Source organism: Podarcis filfolensis (genome assembly GCF_964270895.1).
Source record: "Podarcis filfolensis genome assembly, chromosome: 1".
In the NCBI taxonomy this organism is placed as follows: Eukaryota; Metazoa; Chordata; class Lepidosauria; order Squamata; family Lacertidae; genus Podarcis; species Podarcis filfolensis.
The window spans coordinates 20,959,371-20,977,421 of record NC_139604.1 but is presented as its reverse complement, the minus strand read 5'-3'; the positions used below and the strand labels follow the sequence as shown (position 1 = coordinate 20,977,421).

The following is an 18,051-nucleotide window of genomic DNA, read 5'->3' as shown; positions in this document are numbered from 1 at the left end:
ATTATTGTGGCCAAGTGTCCATTTAACAGAAGCACCTCTTTCAGTCACCTAAAGGAATTTGTCATGGTGTTGACTTAGAATTAGATAAAGTTGCTATCCTGACCTCAATGCAATCAGAGGCCACATCCAAGGGCCAAGCTTTTCTCCTTCAGATTATAACTGTTTTAACTGGACTGTCTTAGTAGAAATTCATCCATCAGCAAGCTTTTAATTTTCATAGGCTGTTTATTTAGGCTAACCCAGTTCACCAAATGCTCTCGGACACAAAGGAATTAGTTGGAGATAATGTTAAGAACAACATCTATGTTGTTCACGTATGCTGGGGAATATTATCTTCCTGCTAAGCTAGGTGTTTCTGATTTCTATGCTTTGTATAAGTTTCACAGCGCTCTTATTTTGAAAGGTAACAGGAGACAAAGCAACATGAAAGTAGTCTATTAAATACCAGCATTTGGTGTGGTGAATTTTCTACCTACTCCATGGCCCTTCTCATACTATTCCTGACTATAGGCAGAAAAGTTACATTTCCATAATAGCTAGAAAAGCGCTCTTTTTCTCTGCAGTAAAAATGCATAAAATAGATAATGTCCCATGCTTCTTTCAAAGTTGTGCATTGGGAGAAACTTTTTCCCATTCTTTATAATACGTTAAGGCGTTTCTTATGGCCTCTAAGAGAAAGGTATCAGGGTGTGTGGGTTTTAAACAATGAAGTTATCCACCTAGCTATAACTGAATCCCTCACCTATCCTTCCCCGTTTGTGTGCGTGTGTGTGAAACTTTAAAAGTTTTGAAAATAACAATAACATTCTTGTACATGACAGAAACAGCTGGTTAAAAAAAAGATAGGAAAGGCCGGCCACTTAGATTTCACCAGATGGGCAGAGAGTGACATGATCAATTAGATCTTAGTAAAGGCATAGGATCAATGTGCTGGAGGAGGGCATGCAAGAACAAACAAAGGAGGGCACCTTGTGGAGTTTAAGGAAAAAAAGTAGAGCATTGTGATCAGGAAAGGACAAAGGAAATAGCCCACTCCTTCAGAAGCCAATGGAGGCAGACCTACTTGCAAAGTACAAGGAGAACAGGTATACAGTAATAATAAGAAGTACTGTAGGGTTAGAGGATCATGTGGAGATGGTCACAGAAAAAAGCAAAAGTATGGTAGCGCTACGGGGAAAGGTTTTATGGAAGTCAAAGATATCAGAGAGCACACAAAAGACAATCACAAAGGTGAGGGAGATGAAGATCAAGGGCGGAGAAGAAGACTAATGAGGAAGAAGAGGATTCAGAGAAAGCTGGAGGACCTGGTGGGGCCTTCTAGAATGAGAGATGAAAGACCACAGGGCGGTAAATAGGAGAAGATATTTCTTCAAGCTAGCGAACAATGTCAGTGGCAGGAATCCTAGAAAGCTGTCTCAACCGAGGCTGAATAAATGGTGGAAGGGGAAAGGCCAAGACGGGGCCTTGGGAAGAGTAAATGTCACCAAAAGTTCATACACGACACTTTTAGTTTGGAAAGAGGAATCAAGGAGGAAACGTTAGGGGGCGGAAAGCTTGTCAAACTTATCGGTAAATGTTTAGCAGTGTAGTACAGGACAGTGAGTAGAATTAATGCTTCTGGGACTTGCTTAGGCCAATGGCTTCCTCTACGGATGAAGAGTTTGAGGAGAAATTGTTGTAAACCAAGTGCAGTTTTTGTTTTCTACAAATGATATTGTTTTGTGCCCTTCCACCCATGCTTATCCTGCTGGATTCCAACTAGAGGTTGAGGCTAGCACTAATCAACATGGAAATCTGCACAGATAAAGTTATTTTTTATATGGTTAGTTTTGCTGTTGTGGATTAGTGAGTCAACAGATGATTTCTGTGCCAGTTTTAAAACTTTTCTATTCCACTAAGTCTATGCAGGCAATTAAGAATATACCCTCCCACAGTTGTTAATTGATGTCTGCTTTTATCGTTTATTTTATCGTTTTTATTTATGGTTTTATGGTTTTATTGCTGTAAACCGCTTTGATTTTTTTTAATCACATGGCAGTATGCAAATCTCTTTTCTTATAAATAAATACAGTGGTACCTCGGGTTAAGTACTTAATTCGTTCCGGAGGTCCATTCTTAACCTGAAACTGTTCTTAACCTGAAGCACCACTTTAGCTAATGGGGCCTCCTGCTGCTGCTGCGCCGCAGGAGCACGTTTTCTGTTCTCATCCTGAAGCAAAGTTCTTAACCCGAGGTACTATTTTTGGGTTAGCGGAGTCTGTAACCTGAAGCATATGTAACCTGAAGCGTATGTAACCTGAGGTACCACTGTACATAAATCACCTTGGGGGGAAATGTAATAAAATTGTTCTATTGCTTTATACCTTGTTTGAGTTTCTACACCATTAATAGAAGTCCCTTTGGTGATCAATTCTGTCTGGTGGAACTGAACGCTACTTAGTGGGAGAGTTCCATAGAAAACCCTAGCAATATGTTGCTCCTTTTGGGCCACTGGCCAGCTGTTTGGACTAGCTATGATAAACATGGAGTTCACCACAATCACCTTTTGGATTATGTGTGCGTGAGGCACTCTGAGTTGGCTTATCTGACACTAAAAAATCGCTCCATCTAGAAGCACAGTGAATATTAGTAAAACAAGGAATAGTAATAATATATTGGGAGGTGCACATATAGTAATTTGCTAGCGATAAAACAATCTACTACAGTGGTACCTCGGGTTAAGAACTTAATTCGTTCTGGAGGTCCGTTCTAAACCTGAAACTGTTCTTAACCTGAGGTACCACTTTAGCTAATGGGGCCTCCTGCTGCCACTGCACGATTTCTGTTCTTATCCTAAAGCAAAGTTCTTAACCTGAGGTACTATTTCTGGGTTAGCGGAATCTGTAACCTGAAGCGTCTGTAACCTGAGGTACCACTGTATTTGTTCCCTGATTGTCCCATCATTTCAAGGTGCTACTGTTGTTTCTGGATCTGGGCTTTTATCATTTGCAGCCACTGCTACACAGTGACCTCTCCATTTGCTTCTTGGTGTTACCTCTGATTGGAATGCACTCTTATATTACTGTCCATAATAACTATGAAGATGTCAATTTAAAATACCCAGTATTGTGATTCTTTTCCACCTGAGACCTTACCAACAAGGACCTTAGCTATAACACAGCAACTCTAGGCTTGTGAGGAGGACCAGGTGAAAGTTGGGATAGGGTAATGCGGGGAGATAATACAGTGGTACCTTGGTTTAAGAACAGCCCTGTTTACGAACTATTCGGTTTACGAACTCCGCAAAACGAAGTAGTGTCCCTGTTTGTGAACTTTACATCGTTCTAAGAATGGAAGCCGAATGGTGGAAGGGCATTGGTGGTGGGAGGCCTCATTAGGGAAAGCGTGCCTTGGTTTAAGAATGGTTTCGGTTTAAGAACGGACTTCCAGAATGGATTAAGTTCTTAAACTGAGGTACCACTGTACTGGGATCTAGGTTAGAGGATGCTAATGAGAGTGGGTTGGAAGAGCCTCAGTTTCTCAAGATGTGACTAAATGGGCTACTGGATTTCATAATTTGCATAACATGCAAATAAGTGCTGATTGTACAAATGAATTGACAGACTTCATTTATTCCATGCTTACCAGGTGCTTTACACCGCATGCTAAGCGTTTCAAGTTGTAGAGAAAGAGGAACAGAGAAGTTTAACCTGCTAAACATGTGGAGTCTAGTAGACTCCTGCCTTCCCTTGCATTGGCTTCCTGGAGGAGTGGTGGTAGTAAGGTCCTCAGGGTCCTCATAGGTTGAACTAAACTGTTAGGTTTTGAAGAGTAATGTCAGTTCAGAAGTCCAGTCCAGTCCAAGGTGAGTCATCACTGAACAGAACCCTGGAGAGCTCCCTTTAGCCAGGGTTGGCAAGAATGATACAGTATGGTAGTTACTTTACTACCACCTAATAATATTCAAGTACTCTTTATTCCTGCATTGTTGGCTAGATTTTAATGTGCTTCTTCTGCAGCCTTTTCTGATGTACAGAAATATGACTGGGCTCAGACGGCAGTTTATTTGATCTCCACGACATTCGCTTAGTTGTTCATTGCATTTTATGTGATCCTTCACACAGCATAAAAACCACTTCTACAAATCTATTGGAATCTAGAAAGAGATTAGTGCTCCTTTCCATGTTAATTGTTTCAGGGGGTAATTTCCCCAACTCAGTAAATCCAGGGTGTTTTGCATTGAAGAAATTGGTGGCAGTATACCAGCATATAGTTCTTTCCTGCCATTTAAAATGTATTGTGACCTGGCAGTATATATTGATTAAAAAGCCCACAGCGATGCAGTATACCTGAAGGAGCGTCTCCACCCCCATCGTTCTGCCCGGACTCTGAGGTCCAGCACTGAGGGCCTTCTGCCGGTTCCCTCACTGAGAGAAGCGAAGCTACAGTGAACCAGGCAGAGGGCCTTCTCAGTAGTGGCACCTGCCCTGTGGAACACCCTCCCATCAGATGTCAAAGAGATAAACAACTACCTGACATTTAGAAGACATCTGAAGGCAGCCCTGTTTAGGGAAGTTTTTAATGTGTGACATCTTAGTGTATTTTTAATCTTTGTTGGAAACTGCCCAGAGTGGCTGGGGAAACTCAGCCAGATGGGCTGGGTACAAATAAATTGTTGTTGTTGTGGTTGTTGTTGTTGTTGTTATAAAAGGCAACATTAAAAATCAGGTTAGAAGTGCTAGCATTATAGCCAGTAAAACTACTGCAAGAAAGCCCATGTCAGAAAGCAACTTATGCTTCTGTTACTACAGATGCTATATTACACTGACACAGTCTCTTCACTTGAACATGAGTGGTGCACTGTCAGGCCCTGCAGGAACAGGAAAAACAGAAACCACCAAGGACTTAGGCCGTTCTCTTGGAATGATGGTCTATGTTTTCAACTGCTCTGAACAAATGGATTATAAGGTACTGGTTTTTGTTTAAAATACTTACTGCCTAAAAAATTATTCTTGTCAAGAGCAGATTAACAAACTGGATGATGACTAGCATCTGTAAATAGTTTTGGAATGATGAAATATGACATGTGTAAATAAAAAGTGTTAATAGTTATTGCACTTATTTTGTGTGTCAGGGAAGGTTTCAATGAGTTGTACCTAATGCTAGTTCTAGTTAGAGTAGACCCATTGAAATTAACTGACCTAAGTTAGTTGTGTGTGGTACCTCTAGTTACGAACTTAATTCATTCCGGAGGTCCGTTCTTAACCTGAAACTGTTCTTAACTAGAGGCGTGCTTTTGCTAATGGAGCCTCTTGCTGCTGCGCCGCCAGCACACGATTTCCGTTCTCATCCTGGGGCAAAGATCTCAACTTGAGGTAACTCTTCCAGGTTAGCGGAGTTTGTAACCTGAAGCGTTTGTAACCTGAGGCATTTGTAACTCGAGGTACCACTGTAATTTCAATTGGTCTACTTTGAGTCGGACTATCAATGCAACCCAGAGAGTGCGAAAAAGAAGAAAAAGCAAAAATTTAATTATGAATTCTTCAAGTCAAGGGCTACTGTTATGAACACCTCTAATTAAGGATTAAAAAGACACTCAGATCAAATGGTCACCTGTTTACATAGTGATATGATGGATGAGCACCTCTTGTCAATACAATTTGCTTGCAGGCATGGAAGGGACTGTCACATGTATAGTTAACACAGGTGACATTTCAGATAACTGGCTAATTCTTGCAGTATATATATATATATATTTAGTGAGGTTAACTACATCAGAAGATAAGCTTCAACTGCACATGTGTGCTGTCCTATCTTGTGTTCCAAAGGGCAGCACTGCATATAGGACATGCAAGAAGTTCAGCCTTGGGTTTATGTGCCAGGGTTTTTTTTTAAGGTGTGCATGTGTGGCTGCCATAGACTGGGGGCTGTCCAGTAGCCTGCCGTCCCAAAATGAGGCATTAATAATAAAATACACACTATTCTAATATTACAACATTTGTGAGGTACAAATTTTAACTGCTAGTGCACCTTTCTAATAAATGAAACATGCTCTCTGCTATAGCTGTGTGAAATGATGCCATAATAACTTTTGCTGGAATAATATTAACCAGAATAATATCATGAACCATATTCAAATTTGTGGAGTAATGGTGTTATAAGTATTCTGATAGCTCAAGTAGCATTCACTGAAATAGTGATTTAAAAAAATTAAATTGGTGCAGCATCATACATGTGCGAAATAACTCAGTGAAGCAACCCAGCACATAGGACTGATGTGCAGATACATACATTAAAGTGATTTGAATGTGATGATAATAGAGATCATATGAGTATGAAAATTAAATAGGTAGACCCCTGGCCTTGTTAATTGAATTCTGTTAATTAATTCCAAAAATTTACAAAGCATGAAAACATTTGCATCAAGCTTTGTTAATAGAGTGGTAAATAGTACTGGAGAACTGAGGGAAATCATTTTCCTTCCATGAGCCCTGAGAAACTGAGATGGGCAGCGGTACCTGTGCTTGGAGAGATTTTCTGGCCTGTAGATCAGCCCACAGATAACCAAGAGCCTAATAGATGTTACTGCAAATTGTCATCTTTGAAGTCTGGCCCTTATTGAAAACAGGGCTGGAAAACGTTTGGAGTAGTTTTGTGAATCCCCCACCAATGGTAGCCTCCACTGAGCAGAGTTCTGGTCAGAAAACCTTCAGAAAGCAGAAGGGGCCAGCGGCAGGGAGAAGCAATTTCATCATATTGCTCCATCACCCTTCAGCATCTGAAAATCTGCTGTGGTGGTTTGAGGGAGACACCTGGAAGCAGTGGAGGGCTGCCGGGTTAGTGCGTGGCTGGTGATGGAAATCACTTCCTCCCTCCCTCCCTTTTGCAAGCTTGTCTTCTTCTTTGGCGATCACTCGTAGCCGAGTAAGATTGTCTTCCATAAACACGGTTTTAACAGTGAGTCCGTAAGTGACTGTGGAGGCCAATTCTGGATCCGCGCGTCCTTCCACAGTGGGGACATTGGTTTCCAGGTGGGAGTTGATCATGGTGTGGATTTGCCAAGCATGTGTTCCTCTTAGTACGTTTCTCCCTTGCATCCTGAGTTTGAGTGTCTTCAAAGTCCATGACACCTTTGGTAAAGGCTGTTCTCCAATTGGTGCACTCACAGTCAAGTGTTTCCCAATTGTTGGTGTTTATACTACATTTTTAAAGATTTGCTTTGAGACAGTCTTTAAACCTCTTTTGTTGACCACCAGCATTACGCTTTCCATTTTTAAGTTTGTTTGGAATAGAGTAGTTGCTTTGGAAGATGATAATCAGGCATCCGCACAACATGACCAGTCCAACAAAGCTTGTATCCCTCCACTTGATCAAAAGTCTTCTGTACGTAGAATTAGCCCTTCCATTCACAGATGCCTACATTTGGATCCGAACCAACACGTTGGAATCTGCACTAGCTAGAGGCTTCATCCAAAGTAAGCTCACTGTTAGTGTGAAGAAGACAAGTCTTCCATTAAAGTTCATTCCAGCTCATCTTGGACTTGCACAGACAACAAAGAACAAAGCATCAGTGCAGGCTTTTACACTAGAAAGTATCCTGCTCTGTGTTGTGCCTTTCTTCAGTTAAGTGCCTGCGCCCTCTCCCTCAGTGGCTAGCTTATCCCCTTCACCGCACAGCACGTTTGTATAGGCTTGGGTGTGGTGTTTATTCAGTGAAGAGAACATACAGTGATACCTTGGTTCCCAAACTTAATCCATTCCGGAAGTCCGTTCCAAAACCAAGGTGTGCTTTCCCATAGAAAGTAATCCAAAATGGATCAATCCATTCCAGACTTTTAAAAACAACCCCTAAAACAGCAATTTAACATGAATTTTACTATCTAAAGAGACCATAGATCCATAAAATGAAAGCAATAATCAAAGTACTATACTATAAAATAAAACAGTATTGTAGATGATAAAAATTAAAATATTTTTTTTTCTTGCGTGCATTGATGATAGTCATTGTTTGGATGGGGGGCTTTTATCCATTTCTGCAGTCAATCAATCTATCAGTAGCTGAACTGGGTTCCACACAGTCACAAAACCAAGTCACAAAACCAAGGTCACAAGCCACAGTCACAAGTCAGTCGCATAAAACAAAGAACAAGTCACAGTCAAAAAAACCGAAAAGGCCACACAAACAAAAACACAAAAAATGGCAAAAACAATAGCTCTGTGTTGTGTGGGTGCTTGGGACTCAACAGCTGACAGACTCAACAGAATGCCTCTGATTAGTAGCAGGGGACTCAATTTATAAATGGAACACACTCAACAGGAAGCAGAACATGTTCAGCTTCCAAGGCAAAGTTCACAAACCGGAACACCTACTTCCGGGTTTGCAGTGTTCTATTTCCAAGTTGTTTATAAACTAAGCTGTTCTAAAATCAATGTACCACTGTATTAGAAAAGCTGGCCCTGCAAATATTTGTTATGAAAGGATAGTATGTTGTTAGATGTAGCCCTGTCTTTTTCTTTTCCAAATTCCTTAATTCAGAATTCATCTGCTGGTGAACTCATCTATTACTGGCAGTGGCATGAAAGCTGCTTCCAACAGAATCCAGAAACACCCATTTGTTTATAAGACACACCTCAGCACAAAGTTCCAGGGCAGCTTACAGTTAAAAACTTTTGGGTGCAGGAAGAATGTGGGATGGGACCTATCCATCTGTATTGTTTTTCTTTACCAAATTCATTAATTCAAAGCTAGCGTGACTGTAGTTATGTGGTGAGGAGCTATACGCAACACACAGTTCCTGCATCTGGGCATTTTTGTTACAGAAAGGAAAGAAGGTGAAGAGAGATGGCTAATTTATTTTATTTATTTATTTTCAGTCAGCATTGTTGATTAGATTATGTATATCAAGTGATGCTGTTCCTTTTATATCATTCTTTTACAAGGCAACATCCTTAGGAAAATGTAAAATGCTGCCTTGGGATCTCCAGTGAAAGAAAGAGCCTCTCCTTTAGCCTTTTGTTTATTTGTTTGTGGCATTTATAGCTTGCCCTTCACGAAAGATTTTTAAAATAATGAACAAAGGCAGTTGTTTTTAAACTTGCTTCGGCATCAAAAACTCTCTTCAGTAATTTTGGCTTAGCTTTCAGCCACTGATTTTTATTTTTATTTTTCCCCTCCTGTCTGCCATCTCTTCATTATTAGTCAATTGGAAATATCTACAAAGGTTTGTGCCAAACTGGTGTGTGGGGGTGTTTTGATGAGTTCAACCGCATTTCTGTGGAGGTGCTGTCTGTCGTTGCTGTTCAGGTTAAAACTATTCAGGATGCCATCCGTCACAAGAAGAAAAGGTAGGCTGAGAATAAGACTCCCCCTTTCCCACTCTCAATATTCAATTATTTATTTTCCACCCATTATCAACGTATGAGGCTTGTAACAGTGTCACTCACACACTTCCGCAGATTCAATTTTTTAGGTGAGAATATTGAATTGAAAGCAACCGTGGGGATCTTCATAACTCTTAATCCAGGTTATGCAGGAAGAACAGAACTTCCAGAAAACCTTAAAGCTCTTTTCCGGTAAGTATATAATGACCTAGGAATATGCATTGTGTTGGGTACAAAAAAGGAACCTCAGAACGAAGTTTGCTGCTAATGCGCTTGCATAACCATTGTGCAATAAGGTCTGTTCTTGGACAAGACATTCCACTACCTCTTTAGACAATCTAGGCTCTGATGTTTTGGAATCTGGTCCAGTGGACAAACCAGCTTCTGGTTTAGTGGCCTCCTGGCCACCAGGATCAGGGTCATGAACCCAGTCTGGATCCTTAGCTGGTGACTCTGCAGCCTCTGACTGGCTGTTCTGGTCAGGGCTAGACTATGGGGTCATGACAAAGCCCTTCTATCAGTACAGGTTACTTGCTTTGTGCAGAAAAGGAATGCTGAATCCAACTCATTTATTTTACATTTTTTATTCCTGATGTTTAAAATTTGTTTTTAAATGAATTACAAACGGGTGAATCAGTCTGTTTCTGGTCCATTTTTTACATGTGTTCTTCTATATGCAAAGAGGAAGGCATGTTTGGCAAACTCTCACCGTGATCAACTCCCACCCGGAAACCAATGTCCCCACTGTGGAAGGATGTGGCGATCCAGAATTGGCCTCCACAGTCACTTACGGACTCACTGTTAGGACTGTGTTCATGGGAAACAATCTTACTTGGTTACGAGTGATTGCCAAAGAAGAAGATCCATTCAATTTTATTTCCATTTTAATCCATAAACTTTTATTTTAAAAATCCATATAAAAATGCATGTTCAGTAGATGTAAGGGAAAGGTTTGTGTCAGCAGGAGGCTGGCTGAGGCAGAGAAGCAAAAGGATGAATTCCCCCACTGGATCCCATCCTGGAAGATCTGAGGTTTGGATTGTGCAGTAATTTGTGAGCTGTGTTGTGAATTTTCACAGTTTAATGCATTATATTAATTTGACAGACCCTGTGCAATGGTGATTCCAGACTTCGAACTTATTTGTGAAATAATGCTGGTGGCAGAAGGATTTGTGGACGCCCGATTGCTTTCTAGAAAGTTCATTTGCCTCTACAAACTTTGCCATGAACTTCTTTCCAAACAGGTAGCTGAAGTTCAGTCTGAATTTGCTAGTAACTGAATACCTTTATATATAAAATAAATATCTTATGTATTTATTTAAATCATTTAGATCTATCTAAACCATTAAACTACAACACAATTCAAAACAACAATGTCTTAAAAAGTAATATGTTAGGGTTGTATTCAGCTAAATTTTACTCAGAGTAGACACATGAAATTAATGGCCATAGCTAATTTAGGACGAGATGGACAAGATGGTTGGACAGTGTTCTCGAAGCTACTAACATGAGTTTGACCAAACTGCAGGAGGCAGTGGAAGACAGGAGTGCCTGGCGTGCTCTGGTCCATGGGGTCATGAAGAGTCGGACACGACTAAACAACAACAGCAACAATTTAGGTTTATTAATTTCAATGGGTCCACTCTGAGTAAAAGTCAGTTGAATACAACCCTCAAATTATACTAAAAATACATGGTAGACAAAGGCTTACATCCAACAAAGTTACATAGCTTCAACAAGGACTTCCACTGGTGAAATGGAACTTCAGCTGCTCCTTTCAGGCCCACCAACATTTGTTCTGGTTTTCCACCCAAACCTCTGGAACAGATTGGGGGTAAGGTGAGGGAGGGGACATTCCACAGCAAAGATTGATGTCTATGTACAAACAGGATGACTTTGCAGATGACACCAAACTGGGAGGGGTAGGAATTGCCACAGAATACTGAACTGGGATTCAAGATGACCTTAACCTTAACTAGGCCAAAACTAACACAATTAATTTCAGTAAATGTAAGGTTCTGCACTTATGCAGGAAGAACCAGCTGCACAAATCTCAGATGGGGGACACCTGGCTTGCCAGTAGTCCATTTGAAAAAGGATCTAGGGGTCTTAATCAGAACTGTGAAATGGGAAATGCTAATTCTACAGTTCTTTAGGTAGCTGGAAAAGCAATGAATATCATTTATTAATTTAGATTATTAACAGTTACTATTGGCAATGTATTAAACGACAGACCAATAATCTCACACATTTGTGAAAGTCAGTCTCAAGTAATTCAGCTTAGCATTACCTAAAATTTGAATATGCTTTGCCCAGGAACTGGGGGCCACACCAAAATAAAATAAAACCGAAGGACTGCAAGTTATTTCTTTATTTTTACATTTGTGTTGCACTTTTTCACCCTTGAAGGGAACCTCAAGGTTTCTTACAAAAGAAAACATTAAAGCATAATAGCAACCCTTGACTGTGCATTTAAGGATCATTCTTTTAAAATCAATTAAGAAAAACAACAGCTCTTAAAATACATTAAGTGGTTCCTAATTTAATTAAGTCCATTAATTACACATTCCACACTTCTCAGTGTAACTAAAAATTAATTCATTTCTGTGAAAGATTGGCAGGATTTCACCGGCCCACTTCAGACTTAACATGACTCCATGGGCAGCTCCAGAAACGGGGCATCAGTAGGGCCAGGGAAAACATTCTCTCCAACATTTCAGGAGGGAAAATCGGGACAATGGAAGAAAAGGGTTCGTAAGTATTTTTAAACCAGGGGATTGTAGTCGGATGCCAAAAATATCTTCTACATCAGAAAGTGATTATTTATAAATTACAGTTTCTGCCCACACACGTTGAGTTGTCTAATTTTTGACTAACCATTGAGAACTGCATCAGACATGCTTAATCATGCCTCGTTTATATTTTTACACTTTGCTCATGCAACACGCCTCCATGGTGAATCTGTGGAAATGTTAAGCTAACAAAGACTCTCCTCCCTGCAAGAGAGGGGAGTGGTTGTGGCCGGGAGCCGGACTCCGCCTCAAGCAGGGGGCGTTTGCCCCCTGCCTCCCACTCACCTGGCTGGCGTCCACGCCCTCGGCCAGGCACCCAACCAGGTGCCTTCAAGGGGGCGTGTACAGCAGCCTAAATTGCTGCGGTGCCAGCCTCCAGCCCTCACTTTTCGTCGTCCCGTCGCGAGTCACCCACCCTCCACTCCCTTAGAGCAGGGTTTCCAGTTTTCTTTTGGCCTTGCTATGGACCTTAGGTTGGTCGCACTGGTTGTCCGGGGGGCCTGGTAGGAATTTTTCCATTTGGCATTAGGCTTTTTGGTTTTTTCGCCTACCTCGTAGCAATCGTCACAACTTTCGTGGTATTGGTGAGTAGGTTAGGCATTGGAATAATGTGCTGTGGTGTCGAAGGGCTAGGTGTGGCCATCGCCTGCGCCTTCAATTTTTGGGTATTCTGTTAAAGGAATCTGGCGGTCGTGTATTCTGTCTGATGCCTGCTTGGCGGGAGGCCATGGCACGACCCTCGGTGACATCAGGGGAGAGCTTATTGTTGGATTAGCATCAACAGGCTCCACCTACTGGTGAATAAACCCCCTTTGTTTTTAGACTCACCCCTCTCCGAGTGGGTGGAGTCAGCTGATGTAATCCAATGCCTAAGCCAATACCTTTTCACTTGCTGTAATCAATAAAGTAGTGGCCTTTTCTTGCCCATTAACCTTATATCACGTGTCCTTGTGTTTCATTCCACTGCGCGGGGTTCGGGTCCTCGAACCACAATAGCATCTGGGGAACGGGCAGGGTTTTCAATTTTACTTTTTTACACATTAGTTGTCTTAGCACTCTAAAATGATTATGTGGCAATGCATAAAAGATCATCGTAATCCTTCGTATAGTTGTACCAAGAACTTTGCTTTCATTATTTAATTAAGCAATAGGACACGATGCTGATTGGCTAATTAAGTCTCTTATTGGATCATTCTAGGAAGCATAGGAGCCAACTCCTAGGAGCTGACCCATAAAATATTTGAGGGGGCTGTCCCCCCAAGTTGATGGGCATTAGCATTCAAATGGTATGCGTGCACCACATCATGTGATTGGTTATATGGGGCGGGGCTTACCTAGGCCACCCAATTTTATTCAAGTTGGCACCCCTGCTAGGAAGCATGAAGACTAGGTCTGAGTGATAGGTAAAGGTAAAGGTAAAGGGACCCCTGACCATTAGGTCCAGTCATGGCCAACTCTGGGGTTGCGGCGCTCATCTCACTTTATTGGCCGAGAGAGCTGGCGTACAGCTTCTGGGTCATGTGGCCAGCATGACTAAGCCACTTCTGGCGAACCAGAGCAGCGCACGGAAACGCCGTTTACCTTCCTGCCGGAGTGGTACCTATTTATCTACTTGCACTTTGACGTGCTTTTGAACTGCTAGGTTGGCAGGAGCAGGGACCGAGCAACGGGAGCTCACCCTGTCGCGGGGATTCGAACCGCCAACCTTCTGATCAGCAAGTCCTAGGCTCTGTGGTTTAACCCACAGCACCACCCATGTCCCAGGTCTGAGTGATACTAACTATTAAATTAGAGTGCATTTATAGAATGGTTGGCCCGCATATATATTCCCGTAAACTAAGCTTATGGTAACCGTAGAAGTAAGGGTTATCAGTGAGCATGAGGAAGCTTTATTCTAAGGCTGCTATCATGCATACACTTGCCTGGGAGTAGATCCCACTGAATGGAATGGGACCTATTTCTGCGTAGACTTGTGCTGTGAAACATTCAAAGATAGTTTCATAGATGACGGGTACTGATTATGTTACCCAAATGAAGCGTCTTGGGCCTACCTACAGTATGCTACAAACTTACATTGATCTCATCTCACTTTAATAGTTGTGTCTTATAATTTCAGTTGTGTGAGGATGCTGAGAATTCTGCTTTAAAGACCCCTACCCCATCTCTCTGAACTATAATGAGTACCCCTGGAAGAGAAGATGAGCGTTTAAACACCCATTGAAGACAGCGCTGTGGACTGTTCCCTTAAATAGAATGCACTTAATTGACTTGTTTATGCCCTATTGGAATCTTAAAAATTGTTCTCTGGTGAACCGTAGTTTACTGATCAAATCCCAGGATTCTTTGTGTGTGCGCGCGCTTTGCATATGCTTTAAAGGTCTGATGTATGAGGGTCAAAGAAGCTATGCAAACTGCAGGAAAATGAGGCATTTACTGATGGTTTGTTTCTCTTCCGTAGGATCATTATGACTGGGGTCTTAGAGCTATAAAGTCCGTTTTAGTTGTGGCTGGATCACTGAAACGAGAAGACCAAAGCAAACCTGAAGACCAGGTTACCCTTTGTCTTATTTTCATCTTGATTCACTTGATATGGAATAAGAAAGATTAATTCTCAAAGAACCGTTGATTTCATCAGTTACTGATTCATTTTAATCAAATTTAATATAATCTCATATTTTAGTATAATCTCATGGGGGGTGTCTCCCCCCCCTGCATTTTGCCCAGTGGCACCCGCCCTGTGGAACACCCTACCATCCCTCTACCATCCCCACTCCTTTCAAATGCATTGCCATCCTCTTTTCCCCACTTCAGACCTTCCCTGACTTGCTGTGAGTTGCAGCTTTATACCTCTGAGAAAGGAACATTCTCTGCCATTGGCCACCTGAGTGAAGCTCATGAACTAATGATGGTTCATGAACCACACTTTGAGAACTCCTGGTCTACCATGTTGTCTAATGTAGACTCTAAGCTCCTGTAGGACAGAATATGTTTGCACCCTTTTCTTATGGTTTTGGGTGGCTTGGGCTGTTGCTTAACTGGTGTCTAAATGGATGAAATATACCTGTGTACATTAATGCAATGTTGTGGTTATTAAACAAGGCAGAGAATTTGGCAGACATCCCCACGATGTACCTAACCCATGTCACAAGAATGCCGGCTTTAGCACACCATTTTCTCAATCACAGCACTAAATAATTGCTTCGTGATTGATGGTGGGGAGGGGGAAATGTTGTAGCACTGAATTTACAGGATCCAGTCTTATGTCACCGCAGGTAGCAGATTGAGTTTAACAAGCCATATGGGTTGTAATTGTTTAAGTATGATTAATTCATAATGTTTGTTAATTTTATGCCTTATATTATGGTTTGTTATTATTTCATTTAATTATAGTGTCATGTTGGTTTTTCTGAAGGTTTTGATGAGAGCCCTCAGGGATTTTAATCTTCCGAAGGTAGTCACTAATGATGCCCCTATATTCCTGGGCCTGATCAACGACTTGTTTCCGTTGCTGGAAGTTCCACGGAAAAGGGATCTGAAGTTGGAACAGCTGGTGCGCCAGTCCATTGCAGAACTCCATTTGCAGCCCGAGGAAAACTTTATCCTGAAGGTGGAAATAATGGCTTTCTGCTTAGCTTGTTGAACATTCTAAATGGGGTGATTGAATGCTATAATGATCACTGTTGTTTGATGCCTGTAGGTTCCAACATCTGGCTGCGACTATTATGAGGTTCAGCAGTAAGCGAAAGCATTGGGCTTCCTGTTTCCTTGTTAGAAGCGGCCACAATGTTTTTACTGTCTCTATTTCAATATCAGGAAATAATTCCAGCTTGTGGGAATTAAACCACACTAATAACCCCACGGTGCGTAATGCTCTGCCCATCTTAGCACCCATGTCCAGCTTTCGATGCCCTGGATTTTATTAAAACTTTGCTTGAAGGGGTTTTTTAAAATAAAAAACAAAATACATTTTAGTCTCTCTTTAGCCTCTGCTAGACATGAATCCTGATCATCAACACACACACAAGTTAACATTAGCTCTAAATCGGCTTTTGTCCTAAGTAAAGTTCAAGATGGAATGAGTAAGGAGACTGGCTTTTCTACCCTTGGGAGGTGAGGAAGAACTGGTCAGGTTCCCGGGGTTACAGAGGAGGGAGGAACAAGTACACATTCATTACTCTTGCTCTCATCATTACCTGCCCTTTGAGCAAATGATACACTTGAGTCACCAGAGTGAGTGCCCTATTCCATTCCCTTATCACCGTGCTATAATTTGATTTTAAGGAAGCCTGTTTTACTTAAACCTCACTGAAGCAAAGCAAATGTTGTTCTCTTTGTCCTTTTTAATAGCTTAGAAATATCGATAGACGCCTAGCGTGAGATTTCTTTGGGGTCACACTTTCTTCTCTTTGCTTATATCAGATAATCGTTCGCGATAAGTATTATAGACTGTGGTTACAGCTTTCCACATATGGCTGCAGTCCTAACTGCACTTAGGTAAAGGTAAAGGTAAAGGGACCCCTGACAGTTAAGTCCAGCCGCGAACAACTCTGGGGTTTCGGCGCTCATCTTGCTTTACAGGCTGAGGGAGCCGGCGTTTGTCCGCTTCCGCAGACAGTTTTTCCAGGTCATGTGGCCAGCATGACTAAGCTGCTTCTGGTGAACCAGAGCAGCACACAGAAACGCCATTTATCTTCCCGCCGGAGCGGTACCTATTTATCTATTTGCACTTTAATGTGCTTTCGAACTGTTAGGTTGGCAGGAGCAGGGACCGAGCAATGGGAGCTCACTTACCTGGGAGTAAAAAGTAAAAAGGTAAAGGACCCCTGGACGCTTAAGTCCAGTCAAAGGCGACTATGAGGTTGCGGCGCTCATCTCGCTTTTCAGGCCAAGGGAGCTGGAGTTTGTCCACAGATAGCTTTCCGGGTCATGTGGCCAGCATGACTAAACTGCTTCTGACACAATGAGACACTGTGATGGGTCCCAGTGCACATGTCAACGCCGTTTACCTTCCCACTGTAGTGGTACCTATTTATCTACTTGCACTGGCATGCTTTCAAACTGCTTGGTTGGCAGGAGCTGGGACAGAGCAATGGGAGCTCACCCCGTCGCACAGATTCAAACCACAAACTTTCCAATCAGCAAGTCCAAGAGATTCAGTGGTTTAGACCACAGCGCCATCCGCATCACTCATACCTGGGAGCATGCCCCATTGAATTCAGTAGGATGCGGTTTTGAGTAGGCATAGTTAGGATAGTGCTGTGTGCTATTGAGGAAGGTAGACGCCAGTGTGGTTAATGACATATCTGTGTGCACTCTTAACTGCTTTTCAGTTTAAAATAAATTTTATTTTATTATTTGTTTGTTCAAAAGATCTCAGGGCGGTAAAGGTAAAGGGACCCCTGACCATTAGGTCCAGCCGCGACCAACTCTGGGGTTGCCGAGCTCATCTCGCTTTACTGGCCGAGGAAGCCAGCGTACAGCTTCCGGGTCATGTGGCCAGCATGACTAAGCCACTTCTGGCGAACCAGAGCAGCGCACGGGAACGCCGTTTACCTTCCCGCCTGTTATGTACTGAAGTTCTCACCCTGGGCCAGCAGGGGGATACTGTAGATAGTTATGCAAATGAAGGATCGAAAAGTGATGTTCAGTGATTGGATAGTTTTGTATGCAAATGAAGGATCGAAAAGTGACGTTCAGTGATTGGATAGTTTTAGAAAATGGCAACAGTTACATTTGTTCTGGAGCTCTATATAAGCAGGCTGACTGAGCTCCTCAGTTTAGTTCTGTTCTGACATCTGATTAAAGAAGAGCTGTTTGAAGAATCACTGTGTCGTCTGCTATGTTCGCCCACAACTTAACTCCGCCAGAGCGGTACCTATTTATCTATTTGCACTTTGAC

General features: G+C 42.0%; 1 protein-coding gene across 1 annotated transcript in view; it reads left to right on the top strand.

Annotated features, from left to right (window-relative positions):
• The window catches only part of LOC310743372 (dynein axonemal heavy chain 11-like), a 219,287-nt gene that overhangs the window by 51,828 nt on the left and 149,408 nt on the right, over positions 1–18,051 (top strand). The window contains exons 24-29 of the mRNA XM_083573553.1: positions 4,791–4,947; positions 9,179–9,324; positions 9,436–9,552; positions 10,466–10,604; positions 14,611–14,703; positions 15,565–15,759. Coding sequence (XP_083429679.1) covers positions 4,791–4,947; positions 9,179–9,324; positions 9,436–9,552; positions 10,466–10,604; positions 14,611–14,703; positions 15,565–15,759 — 847 coding nt within the window. The remainder of the gene's footprint in view (positions 1–4,790; positions 4,948–9,178; positions 9,325–9,435; positions 9,553–10,465; positions 10,605–14,610; positions 14,704–15,564; positions 15,760–18,051) is intronic.